Below are 18,436 nucleotides of genomic sequence, written 5' to 3' on the forward strand. Positions count from 1 at the left end.
CAAGGGAATAGGCACCCCACAGCAAACCACACACGAGGCCCAACGCTTGCCGCATTCAGTGCAGAACGTCCCCCAATTGATCCTACACCAACAAAAAAATCACACGAAAACACCCTCGATTAATGCCCAAGAACGGATCGAACCTATATGCCTTGCCCAAAAAGAAGCAAGGACAAGTACACAAGATCGAACAGCTTCTTGAAGGCAAGGGTACAATATCCAGAGATTCGAGGCAGACCTTATCCCAAGAGGCCTCAGGATCGAGCAAGTTGGCGAGTTTAGACTTAAGGGCGTGGCCGTTCTGTTGCAGCTGCGATCGCGCCTTTACTGATTTGGTCTTCTTCATGTTCGAATCCGAGCGCTTCTTGCTGAGGTCTCGTTGCAGCTCCGCTTGGGTCTCAAGGGATCGCAAGATTTCTAGGGCTTGGCCTGGTTTGGAGAGATCGATCGACTACTGGCCTTTGGAAGCGGATGTTAACGGGGAAAGCTTCGAGTAATAATGTGATGACAATAACATATATATATATATATATATATATATATATACACACACTAAATTGTACAAGGGAATATTTTAATCGATGATCTCAATCCAACCATCCAAGTTAGTCGACACCAGCATCGAGAATTTATCACCAGCATCAATGCCTGGTAAATAGTCAATAATTTCAATTGAACTTAAGAACCAAGGTTCACATTACAGAATCTAGAAATGTACCAAAGCTATACGATATCGCAGCAGGGAGATCTTCGGGGCTACCTTCACCTTCATTACTAGGCAAAAAGCATCAGACAAAGTAATTACCCCCTCATACACTACTGAACTGCAGCAAACAAAATATCTGTCAACTGTAACCAACTAACCGTTTATCATTACGATCTTAATAACATTGAAGGGAACCCATGACTACAATTTACATTTGTCTGTAACCCTCTTTTCATGTCTATTGAACCAGATAAACACGGCCATAAACCCAACGTCTGCCCGGTGTCGAGAAGGTTTCCTATATTAGAACGACAAGAACTAGTTAGCAAAGTCAAATGGTACAATTTTGATTCTGGAGCAAATTTACCATCAGATTCAGCAACTGACACTTATTATCTTAGGGGGGAAGAAAAGAAAATGTCATGTTCTGAGAAAAAATATATCAATTTGATAGGAAATGGACAATCCAGCATCTTTTACTTTCATATGGAGGATGAGAATGGAGTAAACATTTAGGAAACATAAATGAGATTGATAGCAGCTACACAGTGTACATTTCTTGCCAAGCAAACAGTTCGGCTCAGACTAGTTCTCAAGTAAACCATCCTCTTTTGCTTGTTTTGTCTACGACCCGCATCAACATCAGTTTACACTTGTAACATTTAGCTTCTTTTTTTTTCTTTCTCTCTGTCTCTCTCTTTCTTTAGTGCTTCATGATGCCATCCTACAGTTTTGTATGCTCTTAGGTGCTTTATCATATTTTAAATTTCCTTCCAATGTCAGGTAATTTATTAGTCTTGTCTTCTGAGAATCACCATCCTAGGGACTCAATATAATCAGATCAAGTTTTTCTCCTTCTAATGGGTGCTCACATAATATTTTGCCACTTTTATCTTTGTTGACAAATATAGTTTATAAATTTTATTTTATCATATTTATTAATATCAATAATTATATGCAGTCAAATGATTTATATATATATATATATATATATATTCTCAAATACATACCACATGGTGTATGAAACATGAAATATACATATATGTAATTATATACCTCCACCTTTGTTCTAAACTCCAAGGTGCACTCGCACACGTGGCATTCTGCACGATGAGGATGTCTATATGAAGTTTTGGATTTGACAAAAGCAAAGACCTGCAAGATGACAATTTTGATATATCATCACCGTAGCTTTTTGCATTGGCAGAAAATATTTATTGTAAATAGTTTCATTAAAGATATATCCAGAGTAGTCAACCTCCTCCCCACAGTTTGGGCATGAACCTTTTAGCGCTACCAATTCTTTCCTCCAAAGGCCTTGCAGTGCTTGGACTGTAAAGTAGAAAACAAGAATCATATTAGCTAAATTTTGATGGAAACTTGTCTACTGGAGCAGTTAACTTATCTATGCCAATAATGTAACATGATGCAAAATCTCAGAGATGTCACGACATAAAAAGAAGTTTGCTGAAACCTTGGCATTAACTACGGAGGTGTTTTTTTGGATCTAAGAAGATAGATAATCATTTTGTGCTTCAAGGGAATTCAATATGAAGCACAGGAAATAAACGTCCTAATGACAATGGGCGTCAAGTTCCTCCCTTTTTCATATATCCGCTATGAAACTAGAAAATCACAAATAAAAAACTGAAGTTATCACATCAACTAAACAATTGAAAACAATTTTGCTCCTGGAAATTGAACACAATGAAAGCAAAGAAAGAGAATATATTGCTCAGACAATTTTAAAAAGAAATTCATATTCTGAAAATTGAATTAATCAGGGTGTACCAAGTTGTTGCATTTACAATTGGAATCTGATAAAGGATTGTAGCATTCAAAATTGGATGTAAATCTAAAATTTTCATATGCAGGTTAGATATCAGATTTATGTCATCTTTTTATTTTGTATAGATCCACGAATCTATATCCACCCGTCACTAGATCCAAAATTGAAGGATTGATACTCAAAGTCCAGAAATGATTATCAGGTTATGGAGCTACATCAACATCCCTATTTGTAAGCAGTCACATAGGTTCTAACAAGTATGCAATATGAGTCTAAACTCTGGCAACCACCAACATAGTGCAGTAGGTGCATCATAACTTACCAGAAGCAGATGCAATAGGATAACCAATCAGACAACCGAGTCCCATGATCAGAAAGCCATTGACCATCATAAACAATTCAAATAGTGATCTACCACCATAAAAGAAATATCTCAAGTTGAAAATATCACTGAGAGCCAGACTGAGGCTATAGATGGTAGGCACAAGAATTGCAGAGGTCCCAAATGCAAGCAGCAACATCCATACACTTGCTAGAGCAAAAGCTTGTGAAGGATCTTCCTGTCTACACCCAGGTCATATCAAAACCTCAAACAGGTAGAATGACAGTGTCGGAAGAGTAAAAATAAAAATAATCCATTTGTGTATATGTAAGGAAAAACTTCAAATGAAGTTACCTCAGCATCTGAATAGGTTGAATGTTGTCTTAGGCTGCACCGAGGATACTTAACAACAGATTTTGATCCATACAACCGCAGCTTCAACTGTAAAACATAATGAGGATAACATCTATGAAAAAGAATGGCATGTAAGAAAGAGGGTTTCTTTGGTCATACCTCAACTTTATCGAACATGTCATCAACAATCAAAGGATTACCACTATAATACGAATCCCTTGCCTACGATAAACAAACAAGCATGAAACATACAAATGCATTAGATATCGTAAATTCAAGATATTGAGGGTATTTCACAAATGGATAAATAATTAAATGGCCTTGGAAACCATAATCAAGTGATTTGTGTGATGTTCCACATGATCAATTGACAAAGTACCACCAGATGACTACTAAAATACTCAAACTTAGTTATATTCTAGTTCATGAATAGTATATGCCTCATTTTCCGATTGGCTAAATTTATTATGTAAATTAACATATACAAGCTTAACAACATCCTCTCATGTGTATTGTCAAAAAAGTATGTAGAAGTGAATTTAGATGAAAATGTGTGAAGGGAGAGATCACATGCATGTGCAACCCTTTCTCAAATAATAGTAACAATATACTACTAACCTAAGATCAAACCAAATAGAAAAATTAAAAACCAAAGCAGCAGGTAAAAAAAAATTATATTGAGCTTCTTAAAAAGAAAAACACTTGCAAGATCTTAAACTACTCTTTGACTTAAGCTCTATAGGCCTAAGCACTTAGACTTGAATGAATCTACAGATGTAAATGCCATCTATTTATAAGTGTAGAATAATAATTTAAACCAAGAGACCCTTATCTCTAAAACTTTATTTAATCAACTTATTTAAAAGATAAAAGATAACAATATAAAATCTTCCAAAAGACATACTTTAAATCTTAACACTCCCCATTAAAGTATACTTTTGAAGATAAGTCCCAACTTGCTTCGAAAATCTTCAAACAGTCCTTTAGAGAGAGATTTGGGAAAGATATATTCGACAGTATCTTTGCTCTTGATCTCTATGACCTCAATGACACCTTGAAGCACCTTTTCCTGGATGAAATGATATTCAATTTCAATATGTTTGGTTCTTACATGACAAATTAGATTTGTAGTCAATTTTAAGACACTTTAATTATCAATCTGCAAAATAATTAGTTTGTTAATTTGATAGCAAACGTCCTCGATTAAATGCCTTAACCAGATACATTTTTGAGCAATAAGTGAGGAAGCCTTGTATTCTGCTACGGTTGTAGAAAGAGAAACTGATTGTTGTTTCTTACTACACCATGAGATACAAGCAGAACCATATGAAAAGACAGTCAGAAGTGGATCTACGATTATCTATATCACCTCCCAGATCAACATCTACATAACCATGTAATTCAAGATGTATGTCATTCTTATAGAACGATCCCAAATCAAGGGTAGAATTCACATTATTTTAAAATTCTCTTTGCTGCATCAAGTTGTGACTTCTTTGGAGATTGCACAAAATGATTTCTTGTAATTGTTAAGTAGATGAGCCTACCAATAAATGTGTGAAAAGATCGAGGGTCAGAAAGAAGCTTGCCATCATTACATCTTAGCTTTATATTTGCATCAAGTGGAGTAGAAATCTTCTTACTTTTGTTAATTCTAAATCTTTCAATAATTTTTTTTGTATAGCTTGTTTGAGAGATAAATATATCTTCTTTTGTATTCATTACCTCCAAACCAAGAAAAATATTAAACTCCACCAAGTCTTTCATTTCTAACCGAAGAAAAATATCATCACGAAACTTTGAAATCTCTCTTTTGTCATTACCAGTGATAATCATATCATCCACATATGGAAGAACGATAATATGTAGGCTTCCATGCTTTTTAATAAAAAAGCTAGGATCTGAATAAAAAGAAAAATAATCATAGAAATGTAAGTAAGAAATTTTTTTATCCCATGCACTAGGAGCTTGCTTAACCCATAGAGGGTCTTCTTGAGCTCGCAAACATAATTTGGTTTGAAAATAGAAATATACTCCGGTGGTTGTTTCATATAAATATCCTTGTCAAGTTCACCATAAGAAGGCATTTTCCATATCAAGTTATCAAAGTTTCCATCTAAGATTAGCTGCCAGAGCAATCACCATCTTGATAGATATCATCGTGGCCGCAGAACTAAAGGTTTTCTTATAATCTTCTTCATATTTTTAAGAAAACCCCCATGTAACAAGTCTTGCTTTAGAGCAATCTATACTTCCATCTGACTTACGTTTCACCGTGTAAACTCATTTGCAAGTAATTAGATCTACATCTACAAGCTTTAGCATAAGAACCCAAGTTTCATTTTTATGAAGAATTTTCATTTCTTCTTTCATGGCATCTTCCAACTCCTTAACACTTTTGGCTTTAATCAAAACAAGTAGGCTCAAAATCATCAATTGAATCAGAAAAGAAACAGTAATATATGCTAAGATTGTTTCCATCTTTGTAACGTGTTGGTTTGATAATTATTCTTTTTTATCTTCTCGATGTTGGAATTTCTTCTTCATAAAAATCATTACTTCCCTTGTCACTTTGCTCCACCATTGGTGATGATGAAATAATAGAAGTAGATACAGATAAGAAAGAAGAAGAGTCAAAATCCATAGGAATATTAGATGACAAAGGAAACTCAACCACAAATCTTGAACATATGTCACTTCCATTGTTGTGATTGATATTGTAAAAAAAAACTGCTTGTGAAAGATAATAAAAAGAAACATCATCAAACATAATATCTCGAGATGCCACATACCTATGTGTTTGTGAATCCATGCATTTCCAATCATTTTTCTTTTTATCATAGCCAATAAACATGTATTTTTTTGACCATGACATCAAACTTACTTCTCTTTAAGTCTGGTATGTGAACATTAACATGAAGAACCAAATACTCTGAAATGTTTAATATATGATTTCTCCCTAAACATGAGCTCATATAGAGACCTTAGATTGATTGGACTAAGAGGAGTTCGATTAATAACATAAATTGCACATGTCATACCTTTTACCCATAAGGCTTTGGGTAAATTCTTTGCATGAAGCCAACACTTATAAGTCTCCACGAGATGTTAAATCTTCTATTCTATCACACTATTTTGTTGTGGTATATTTACACATGTGAGTTCCCTTTTGATGTCATTATTTACAAAAGGAGAAGAATCTACCAGAAGTGACCTCCTGACTATTATTGGTGTGTAACCTTTTAATTTTCCTTTCAAGAACACTTTCAATTGTTAACTTAGATTTTTAAAATTATGAAAAACTTCTAATTTTTCCTTCACAAAGTAGACCCAAGTGAACCTCGTAAAATCATCAATAAAGAGAAGCATATAACGAGACCTTGAATAAGATGTCGTTAGAATAGGACCCATTAAATTTTCATGAATAAGCTCTAAAAAAAATTTGAATCTTGAAAGTGATATATCAAAAGGTTGCTTGTGTGCTTTGTCATATTAACAACCTTAGAAACTTTCTTACTACTAAAAGTAGTAAGATTGGAAAGACTATTAACTACACTTTTCTGTATTATAATCTTTAATTTAAGAAAATTTATATGACCATGTCTGGCATGCTAGATTGATGCATCATCATTTTTACTCGTCTTATTAAAATAAAAGTTAGATGCTGACAAAATATATAAATCTTTGACCCTTTTAACAGTATATACTATATCTGCATTTATTTTTTTTATATTACGAAAAAACTTGATTTCATTAGGACTTAAAAGAACATAATTTCTAGCATCAACTAAATTTGCAACAAAAAAAAGATTTTTCTTTATACCTAAAATATAGTACACACTCTTTAATATAATAGGATCATTATATTTATTTGAGATTATAACGGTGCCTTCCTTCTCCAGTTGGTGAATAGTGTTGTCTGCCATGATAATTACATCATTACCTTCACATTGACGAAGATTGATGAATTTGGTACCATCACTAGTGAGATGATGATCATATCCTGAATCAACTATCCAATCATGTTCGAAGGTGATAGATGTCGTGGCTTCAACAGTTTCAGCCATAAAAGATTTGTCCTAATCTTCATAAGTAGCATTAGAACAATCTTCTTTGTTTATAATATTTCCTCTTTTAATCTTAACATAATAATTTTTCTTGATATGGCCTAACGTGCCACACCTATAACACTTGGTTTTCTTTCGATTTACACCATTGTTCGAAGAAGATTCTGATTTGCCGTTAGCATCATCCTTATTATCTTTATATTTATTATTACCTATTTTTTATTTGTAAAACGGACATCTTCATCTCTACCTGAAGTATAAACTCTCATCATTTGAAAAATATAACGTTTCATTTGTACACTAGACTATGAAAAATATATTATCAAAGACTATGAATAATATAACGTTTCATTTGTACACTAGAAATAGGCTCATTTGGATCTAAGAGTGATATCTCTGAACATAAATTTTTAATCTTTAAAAAATACTGAGAAATTGAGATATCATTTTAGATAGTGTTTGCTAAATCATTCTCCAAATACTAAAACCAAACCATATTCTTTTTGTTGAGCAATGCATCTAGAGTTATCCAAATCTCTAAAGCTGATTTGCAACCAATAATGTGTTCAAGGATAATGAGAAATAGATCTCTTTAACACAAATTCAGCTTTTGCATTTAATATTCTCCATCTCTTTATGGCGTCCCTATCTATAGCATTTGGTGCTGTTGTTACATTGCCACCAATCACATCCCATATATCTTTTTCCCCTATGAGATAAGACTTCAAACAAGTCTTCTAGATCTCATAGTTAGACTGATTGAAAAGTTCAATATCAAACCCACCAACTCGACTATTGTAATCCATAGTTGAAAAATGATATCTTCTTCACCAAGGAGATTTTGAAATATAGATTACCACTCTTATAGCTCTGATATTGTGTGAAGAAAAAGAGAGATCACATGCAAGTGCAACCCTTTCTCAAATAATAGTAACAAGGTACTACCGGCCAAAGATCAAACTAAATAGAAGAAGAAATCAAGGCAGAAGTAAAAGAAAAAAAGTTATATTGAACTTATCAAAATGAAAAACACTTACAGGATCTTAAACTACTCTTTGACTTAAGCCCTATAGGCCTAAACACTTAGACTTGAATGGATCTATACATGTAGATATCAATGACAAGGAGATCCTTATCTCTAAAATTTTATTTAATCAACTTATTTAAAAGATAAAAGATAACAATCTAAAATCTTCTAAAAGATATACTTTAAATCTTAATAAAATATACAGTCCCTTATACATCTAGTTACATATAATATTCAAATTAATTAGCTCGATGCTCAGAATATATTTAAGCTGAAGTAGAATAAGACCTGCTTACGTGACGGGTTTCACAATGTAAAACAGTGCTTCCAAAAATTGACACCGTATTCCCTCCGTAGCAACATTTTAATACTAAAAAAAATGACGTTCCTTTTAATTATATGAAAAGAAAGCAACAATAAATACAAAAAAAAAAGAATACCATGATAAGTTGTCGAAGGTGTGGTGAAGCAATTACAAACAAATTAGGAACACGAACAATAACCAAGGAGATGTGATATAATTGTGCTACTTCCAACTCACAAAAAAGGGGCTATAAGCAAATTAAGAAGGAACGGAAATAGCACCTGCTGATAGAGGGCTTCGAGCATCTCCTTACTGGCCGTCTCGACGGGGCCCACGTAGAGGCAGCAGGGGCCCTGCGCCGTGAAGGCGAGGGCGAGAGGCCACTGGCCCCGGCGTCGATCGGTTCGTGGACGGAGCCGAGAGTCCGAGGAGAAGAAGCGGCGCGCTTGACGGCGGGCACATAGGGCGGGAGCCGCCACCGCCGCGGTGAACGAGGAGGAGGAGGAAGGCGGCGGCATCAGGCCGCTTTGGCGGTCTCGTGGAGTGAGAGGCCCACAAACGCACGGTTCGTGCGAAGTCGTTTAATACCGTGGGGCGGCAGCCGCTCGTTTCGCCTCGCTGCTTTCTTCCACGGCTTTACCACCAGAAACGGAACGTGGCGGCATCATCTTCCGTTTTGGAGCCTTCCGCCTTCGCTTGCCGTGGGTGCCACAGTTCCCACCGAATCCAGCGGACACGAAACGGAGGGGCCACAATAATACTTTTTTTTTAATGTTTTTATTTCCATGTAATATTCGCATAATAATGTGAGCAGTGGGTAATTACAAATCTCAAATCCCAACCACCAGCATTACTAATCTCAACTATAAAAATCAATATGACTGACTGGAATGGACGTCGTAGGTAATTACAATCATTTTAAAGCAAATGCGGAGACAAAAAAAATCTCCAGGAAATATATTGTTGTTGGTAAGCTGTGAGTCTGAGAGGGACACGATAGTCAAAGTCATTTGCACTCATCCACAATAAGTATTAGTCACCACCAAAAATGTCACCATAATAATAATAATAATAATATTATTATTATTATTTTGTTGATCTTTATAGAAAGAATGTAGGCTCATATTGCGCGTTGTTAGAAGCAAGGATTTAAGATTAAAAATCCAATACTGGTTTTGACAACTGGTCAGAAAGATAAGGTACTGGTAGGGTGCTCAACCAACCTGTAAAGCTCTGTATCAACAGGAAAAATAGTAAATAAATAAAAATTGACCCTTGGTTGGATTGAAAACTTTGGTTAGAAGCCATCTAATAAATGGCACATTGTAGGCAACAACAGAGGACAGAAACTACATATTTTTCATATTTATTAACCAATTAATCAGCATATTCAACTGGCTATAAAAAATCTCAGAAACACAATAACTACCAAAGTCTAGAAGTACTGTTCTTAGCGTCCAACAGAGTTCTCAACTTTTCATTCTCTTCAACTATTCTTGGGGAATGATCTCAACTTTTCATTTCTGATTATAACATAAATGTTTAATGTTTATAAATACTTTTAACAAGACAAATAAAAAAGGAACAAAAAAAAAAACCTAGTTTTCAAAAGTTGAATCGAAGGTAAATAAATGTCAACTTATTCAAAATGTTCATCAAAAACAATTTTCACCAAAATACAATATGCAGTTGTAGCGGTAGTAAACCTGCTCTAGAAAGGTGTTGTCTATGCAGCTTGTTGACCAAGTGAGGTTGAACCTTGTGGGTTGGGGTGATATCTACCTGCCTGCATTTTTTTGATAAACCCTATTAGTTAGTGTCATGAGTTAGATGTTATCTAAGATGACAATATATCCCATCACTCTAGGCAGGACACCATCACTAGATGGAGAGAAAGCGAAGTCTTGTCTCAAGGGCATCATAGATAAACACAAAGACCATTGAATTTTAGATTTTGATGATGAAATCAATTGATGTGTTTATGATCTGATATACGTTTTGAGTGACGCAGGAAGCTTCGATCAGGGAGAGATAATTAAAGCAGGAAGAATCATGTTGAGTCGGAGTGAAATATGTCAGAAGATTGGATGTCGAACCAGAGGATCGGTCGACATATCGACAGAAGGCCTCGGGCCATGGGATCGAGCATCGGGGCAAGAAGAGCAGAAATTACACCAATGAAATCGGAGTTGTGGAGGTCAACTTGCTGATACACCAAAGAATTGGATGAGACGTATATGAACCAATGACATACCGGACAATATTTGATTTAGCTTTGTAATAATTATCTAGATCGAAGTAGTTTTTAGACGTAATTGGGTTGGAATTGAGCCAACTCAATTAGGAGCCAATTAGGCCCAAGTTTGGGTTGTGTTGGGCTAAGTGAAAGGCCCAAACAATGACCCAATAGGTGGAACCATTCGTGGCATAGTCTCCGAGACTGTGTCAAGCGGTGATACCGCTAGTCTGGGCGGTGGTGTTAGGATCAAGAGCGACACTAAGAGAGAGAGGGGGGGGGGGGGTAAATTAGTGCAATGAAAAAATTATCCGTTTCAAAAGTCTTCGTTTTTTATTAAACTCGATTTCGATAAAATCATTTCATAAAGATTTTAACTTGAAAGCATATGGGAGTGTAGAGAAAGCAGTAAGAAGGTAAAGTAGCTTGCAAGAAAGGTAAATTGCTTAAGACGAAATGCAAACCAGAATTTAGAGTGGTTCAATCGTTGTGACCTACATCCACTTTCGAATTCCTCCTCCGTCGAGGTCATCGGCATCCACTAATGGTCTTCCTTCAATAGGTGAAAACCAACCACTTTTTACAGTGCTTTCTCCTTTTCATAGGTTTAAGAGATAACTCTTATAAGTCTCGTACCTCTCTTGAATGATCTCAACACTTAGAAAGGGATGAGGACTCTAGCACTTTTATAACTCTTTAACACTTCAAATATTCAAGATTATACCAATACTTTCGTGCCCTTTCATGCAGAAAAGGATGGGGTATTTATAGTCCCCAATGGCTTCTGAATTGGAGCAAAAAAGTATCACTTTCTCGGTTTTCGGGGTATTGGCGGTACCACTGCCCGACACCTGACATTGTGTCACGGAGTTAGCTAGTTTTGCCTAAGTCGTGAGGCACCCTTGTGTGTCCGTCCATAAAGGTCAACCTCCCCGAAGCCTCCCATGTCCTTTATGACCTACAAAAGAGAGAACGGGTTAGAGAAAATGCCTCATTCAGGATCCACAAGCAAACATTTCCGAAAACACTTCATAGACAAAGCAAATTACAAACAGACTTTACAAGCTCTGAACAGTTGCACAACAAAGGGTAAAATGGTCCATTATAGATCGAAAATCTCTTACACGTGTCCATATGACACAACCTTTATTTACAAGCCTAAAGCGGCCACCAACCTAACTAAAATGAGACTATTAAGCCTTCGGTTATCCCTCTACATGCTAGTTAAAGTATGAACATATCAAAAGACACGGACATACATAAGCATTATATCAAACATCTTGTTTAGAAGTTTGTCCGTGACATTCTCCCCCACTTATTCCTTCGACGTCCTCGTTGAAGCCTTTGTCGACATTGCAACTCCTCGCCTTTGTTGAGTCTTCAATCTTCTGCTCCAGCTACAATGCACCTCTTGGCTCTCAGTTGCTCTCCGCTACTGTTTTTGAGTAGTCAAACCTTTGATCCGCCATGCTACTTCAACTCACCAATGACTCTGACTCTGGTGTGGGGTTAGCTGAGTTGTGTTGATCCTTGTTGATTCCTGCGGATCCTCTAAATAAAGGAAAAGACCATCCTTACTGTGCTAGTCTCTCAAATGCCTCATGCTATTTGAATTGGGTGGATACTTGTTGGAGCTTATAACGAGCATCGTCTCGCAAATTTCTAAAGTTTTGGGTCTTTCCTCCACAAAATTTGCCCATTGACTCTTCTTTCACTTAGTTGTTACTTCCAAGTAGGTTCGCATCACTTCCCCTTTTGATTGGCATTTCATTGAGAAATGAAGCGGACAATCTACTCTAAGTAGCACTGATCACTATTGGTGAGGATTTGATAACTATTGTCTTCTATTATTTTCGAAGAGTCTTTGAACTTGTGCAGAGCTCCTCTGCTGGATAGATAAGAGAATTGGGGTACTCGGTTTCGCCCATTCTCTTAAGGATTGAGAATGCAAAGGTTACTTGACTTCGCCTGCCTTCTCGAGGTTGTACTCCATGCATCGAGCTTGTTACTGCCCTTCGCCTACTCTTTGCTCACACTTCTGAAGCACTTGAAGTGTTTACACTCCTTGCGTTGAGTTAACTACTGTGATTCACCTTCTCAATGCCATTGAACTTCTGGAATGCAAGAAGTTGTCACCCCAACTTGGAGTAATTCTCTAATAGATTTGGTTGTCTCTGGGATTGTACCGTCTTCTCCATCAACCCTACCGCCTACTCCCCTGAGTAGCAAAGGTACAGCACCGCGTACTGCCTACTTCGTTCCTTAGTCATGTACTCTTGCATGACTCGAAGTCCTTCACTTTCGGCTATCTTGATGAGAAGCTCGTTGACACCCGGTCTTATAAAGTTCCTTGGCCTCTACCCTTCAGCCTTGTCTTGGTACTTGGAGTTTGTCTCTGCATGCTCCGCCTCCTTAGTCCCTTTTACGACCAAGCGCTCTCCCTCTATGAGAGCAAGGGATCAATGCCTTTCACGGAAGTCCCGCCTCTACGGTACCATGGCGTTGCCATGCCCATGGACCTACTATCCGTCGCCTCGCATCTGCATCCTTTTTCTCCACGATCAGTAGATATGTCTCCGTGGCACTCCTCTGAGTCCACCTCCATTCTAACTGATGCTTGATTTTGGGTAGCTAAGTCCCTCTGGACTTGTCGTCGCTTCCTCGCCCCTTTCGACCCTCTGCTTCAACACCTTTGTATTCTCCAAGAAGCTCCCTTTGGTCGATGGAAAGACAGACTGCAACTCCCATGCATGGCCTCTACCATCACGTTGTAGGATTTGCACCGATTCTATTCTCCTTAGCTTCCTTGGTAGTAACGTTCGCTTACTAGACCTAATCCTCTTACTTGCAGGGCTCCCTTAAGTGAATATGAGCTCTGGAGTAGTCCAACTCTCCAGCTGCTTTGATCATACCTCTGTATGATCAAGTCCCTCCCATGGGACTCACTGGTACTTGCATTCGAACTTTTCCCTTGGTGGAACACAGCCCCTATATGCTGATGACCAAGGCTTTCATCCGATGCAAAATTCGATGCATGCACGGAAGACCCACCTCTACGATACCATGGCCTTCACTCCTTGAATTCATAGCCTTTCTTACCGTCATGTTGTTCACCGAAGTGGAGCTTCTAGTAGTTCCCGATCATACCTTCGTATGATCTAGTCCCTCACGGGACTATGTCGTGTGTGTCGCATTTCCATGAACTGTTCCATCACGATCTGCTACACCATGTCGCCTCCTGGTGACATCTCCATTACATTCTGATCCTTGTGGGATGAACTCGAATTCTGATCCCTCCATGTGTGGCCTCTGCCAATACATCGCAAGGTCTCTTCTGTTGAATTTCGTATTTTGATGATGAAACTACTTTATATATGTTTATGATTTAATCTGCGTTTTGAGTGACGTAGGATGCTTTGATCAGGATGAGACAATTAAAGCAGGAAAATCATGTTGTGCCGGAGGAACATGTCAGAAGATTGGACGTCGGGCCAATGGATCGGTCGACGTATCGACAGAAGGCTTCGGGCCGTGGACTCGGGCATCGGGCCAAGAAGAGCGGGTATTGTGCCAAGGATATCGGAGTTGCGGAGTCAACTGGCCGATTGGGCAATAGGCTGCAGGAAAGGATGATGCGCCGAAGAATCGGACGAAGCGTCGAGGGACCAATGACATGCCGGACAACTTGGTTAATTGCTTAGGATTAATTATCTCGATCAAAGTTTTTGTTTTGAGTGTGCAGGATTAACTACGATGAAAGTTAGACAAGCAGCAGGAGTTACGCCGGAGTCAAGATCATGATCACGTTGGGAGTTCGAGAGTTCGACGGAAGTTCGGACGGTCGTCGGAGGTTCTGCGAGAACAGATCCGAGAAGTCCAGAAGCTTGCCAAGCGAAGCTCGTCGGAACTCGCCAAGTGGATCGTCGCAAAGTCCAGGAGTTTGCCGAAAGTCCGCAGAAGCATCACCGAGGGTTCATCGGATGATCGACGGAAGTTCGCAGGAAACTCGCCGGAAGAAGCGATTGACGCACCGAAGCAAAGCTGCAGAAATTATCTTAGATCTAATTGTAGTTAGCACGTTGATTAAGTTGGAAAATGGGAGGTGATCCCATTAGCTTAATCTTGGGGCAATTGGGCCCTTGAAAGACTGAAATTGGGCCGAATGGAGCTAACCATTCGGACCCTGATTGCACCAGGAGGTGCAACCGCCTAGGCCAGGAGGTGGCACCGCCTGGGCTAAGCCTCCCAGCGAGACTGGGCGGTGCAACCTCCCCAGCCAGGAGGTGGCACCGCCTGAGCTCAGTCTTCGAGCTAGACTGGGCGGTGCAACCTCCCTGACAGAGAGGTGGCACCGCTTGAGCTCGGTCTTCGAGCTCTGGCAGAGAGGTGCAACCGCCTCAGTCAAGAGGTGGCACCGCCTGGGCTCAGTCTTCGAGCTCTGCCAGGCGGTGCAACCTCTCCAGTCAGGAGGTACAACCGCCTGATCCCGGAATTTCGGGATTTGACCGTTTTGAGCTCCAAATTTGAACTGGGTTGGGGCCTATAAATACCCCACCCATTCAGCACTGAAAGCACAGAACACACACTCGAAATCTTGCTATCTTTCTGTGTTTCTTAGAGCTCAAAACTGCTAGTTCTCCTCTTTCTATTCTTCAAGTTTGAGTTGTAAAGAGAGGAGAGAAAACTTCTGTAAGGGTTGTCTCCTAAGCCCGTCAAAAGGAGTGAATCTGTAAGAGGGTAGTTGGCCTTCGCCTATTGAAGGAAGGCTTCTAGTTGACGTCGGTGACCTCATCGGTGGAGGAAGCCAAAAGTGGAGTAGGTCAAGACTGACCGAACCACTCTAAATCTCTGGTTTGCATTTATTTTGAGCACTTTATCATTACTGCAAACCTCCTACATAGCTACTGCTCTCTGCGCCTTTACGAACAAGTTTCTAAGTGCTGATCTTTTCAAATCTGCATTCAGACGTAAATCGGTGTTTTCGTACGATCTCTACATTGCGGTTTACACTTACGTTTTGATTCTATTTATAACTGTAAACTGTCTTCTGCGCTTTTACGAATGAGTTTCTTTGCAGTTTACGTTTACGTCTTGATTCTGTTTATAACTGCAAACTGATTTCTGCGAACGAGTTTCTTTGCAGTTTACGTTTACGTCTTGATTCTGTTTATAACTGCAAACTGATTTCTGCGAACAAGTTTCTTTGCAGTTTACGTTTACTTCTTGATTCTGTTTAGATGTAAAACTGTGTTTTAGACGTAAACTACTTTTAAACGTAAAACTACGTTTAGACGTAAAACTGCGTTTAGATGCAAACTGCGTTTAGACGTAAAACTACGTTTAGACGTAAAACTGCGTTTAGACGCAAACTACGTTTAGACGTAAAACTACGTTTAGACGTAAAACTGTGTTTAGACGTAAAACTGCGTTTAGACGCAAACTGCACTGCGCTCAGACGCAATCTGATCTTAGACGTAAACTGCGCTTAGACGCAAACTGCGCTTAAACGTAATCTGCGCTTAGACGCAAACTGCGCTTAGACGCAATCTGAGTTTAGACGTAAACTGCGCTTAGACGCAAACTACGCTTAAACGTAATCTGAGCTTAGACGCAAACTGCGCTTAGATGCAAACTGCGCTTAGACGCAATCTGCATTTAGACGCAAACTGCATAAATTACGCTTAGACGCAAACTGTGTTTAGACATAAACTGCACTTAATCATAAGTAATCTTAGAATTGGCTTTTGCATCAAAATAGTTTTTATCGAACGAACGCAACTTTCGTTTTTAATCGCTGAAAGATTTCCGCTGCACTAATTCACCCCCCCCTCTTAGTGCTCTCGATCCTAACAATTGGTATCAGAGCGGGGTATTTCTCATTTCGGATTTACACTCGAGAGAAATGGCTCTTCAAGAGGGCTTTTCGGTCTTTCGTCCACCGTTCTTTAACGGATTGGACTATCCTTATTGGAAAACTCAAATGAGAGTTTTCTTGATTTCTCTAAATCTGGATTTATGGAATATCATTGAAAACAGTTTTCAACTTCCCTCTAAACCGACGAACGAATGGTCGGATTTGGAGAAGAAGTATTTCTCTTTAAACGCAAAGGCTATGAATGCCTTATTTTGCGCTTTGGACAAAAATGAGTTCAATCGGATTTCTACTTGCGAAACAGCTTTTGACATTTGGTGAACACTTGAAATCACGCACGAGGGAACTAGTAGTGTCAAAGACTCGAAAGTTAACTTTTTATTGCATGATTTCGAGCTTTTTCGAATGCAACCAAGTGAGACTATAGGCGACATGTACACCCGTTTCACGGATGTCGTCAATAGTTTAAGAGCTCTTGGAAAATGTTTTTCGGACTTTGAACTCGTAAACAAGATTTTGCGTTCTCTTTCTAAGAAGTGGGATTCAAAAGTAACTGCAATACAAGAAGCTAAAAACCTAAACAACTTACCACTTGAAGAACTAATTGGTTCATTGATAACATATGAAATGGTGCACAATGCACATGATGAACATGTTGAACACAATCACCTTCCAAAGAACAGGAAGGATTTGGAACTCTGGACAAATGAATGCCACTTGAGCGATGACTCAAGTGATGAGGACAATGATGAACAAAACAACCTTCCAAAGAACAGGAAGGATTTGGGACATAGAACATTTGAAGACCACTCGAGCATAAGCTCAAGTGATGGTGAACTTAAACTACAAATGAAACGAAAATTAAAAAGCAAAAAGAATCGAACTACTTGCTTTAAACGCAAGAAGAAGAACAAAAATTGGGATGAATCGAGCTCCTCCGAAGAAGAGAAAGTCAACAAAAGCAAGGCGGCAAACTACGCCTTAACAGCCTACAATGATGAGGTAATCGAAATCCCCCTAATTTATTTTGAAATTACTTGATGCTTTCATGATGTATTTTTCTCTTTTAGTTTAGAATTAATTTTCTTAAAAATTACATGTTAAAAAAAAAAATAATCATACTAAGTAATTTCGAAAATGATAATATTGCATATTTTATGATAAACAAATAAAATGATATTGATTGAAAATATGAAATCATGTGTATTACATTGATTTCCATTGTTATTTCTCGATTTTGATTAAAGATCATGTTTGATTTGAAGAAATGCATAATGATGAAATTAAATATTTTGATTAACAATTTTATGCATGAGATTTTAAGCCAATGATAAGCATGTGTTATTCTCATGAGTATATTTGAGAAACTATGGCAAAAATGTGCTCGAATGCATGAACGTGTTAAGATTATTTTTCGGACATTCTTGATTCAATGTTCAAAACACTTAATTGCCATGATGATTTTACACTATAACATGTTGGAAATTATATGTTTTGGATACATAAATTTTTATGATCATGAGCATGTTTTATCTTCATAATTGAACTTGAAAATCTATAGCAAAATCTTATCCGAATGCATAAAAGTACTAATTTCATATTCGGATTCACTTAACAATTGGTATCCTAACAATCGGATTTTCTCATACACTTATGAAAAATATTTTTCTAAAATGGATTTGATGAAATGATTCCTGCTTATAAATTCCATCTTGAAATATGAATGATAGTGTCTTTGCTTGCAAAGATTTGTTTCACA

At 38.0% G+C, this 18,436-nt stretch overlaps 1 protein-coding gene across 4 annotated transcripts; it reads right to left on the reverse strand.

Moving 5' to 3' along the window:
- Positions 1-645: 645 nt before the first annotated feature.
- On the reverse strand, positions 646-9,284 carry LOC103988890 (PGR5-like protein 1A, chloroplastic). Of its 4 annotated transcripts, XR_001978272.2 has the most exons (8): positions 8,851-9,281; positions 3,331-3,393; positions 3,172-3,258; positions 2,818-3,055; positions 1,965-2,038; positions 1,763-1,861; positions 865-1,004; positions 646-774 (listed from the first exon to the last, which is right to left on the reverse strand). XR_001978272.2 is itself a non-coding variant. In XM_009407566.3 (7 exons), the coding sequence occupies exons 1-7, from the start codon at positions 9,085-9,087 to the stop codon at positions 945-947; spliced, it is 852 nt and encodes a 283-aa protein (XP_009405841.2). In that variant the 5' UTR covers positions 9,088-9,284; the 3' UTR covers positions 646-944. The 4 variants fall into 4 exon arrangements, 3 of the variants coding, with proteins under 3 accessions (XP_009405841.2, XP_009405840.2, XP_065044282.1); XM_009407566.3 differs by having other exon boundaries at positions 646-1,004; positions 1,769-1,861; positions 8,851-9,284; XM_009407565.3 differs by having other exon boundaries at positions 646-1,004; positions 8,851-9,280.
- Positions 9,285-18,436: the final 9,152 nt, after the last annotated feature.

The sequence above is a fragment of the Musa acuminata genome, chromosome BXJ1-6 (genome assembly GCF_036884655.1).
Source record: "Musa acuminata AAA Group cultivar baxijiao chromosome BXJ1-6, Cavendish_Baxijiao_AAA, whole genome shotgun sequence".
Taxonomy (NCBI): Eukaryota; Viridiplantae; Streptophyta; class Magnoliopsida; order Zingiberales; family Musaceae; genus Musa; species Musa acuminata.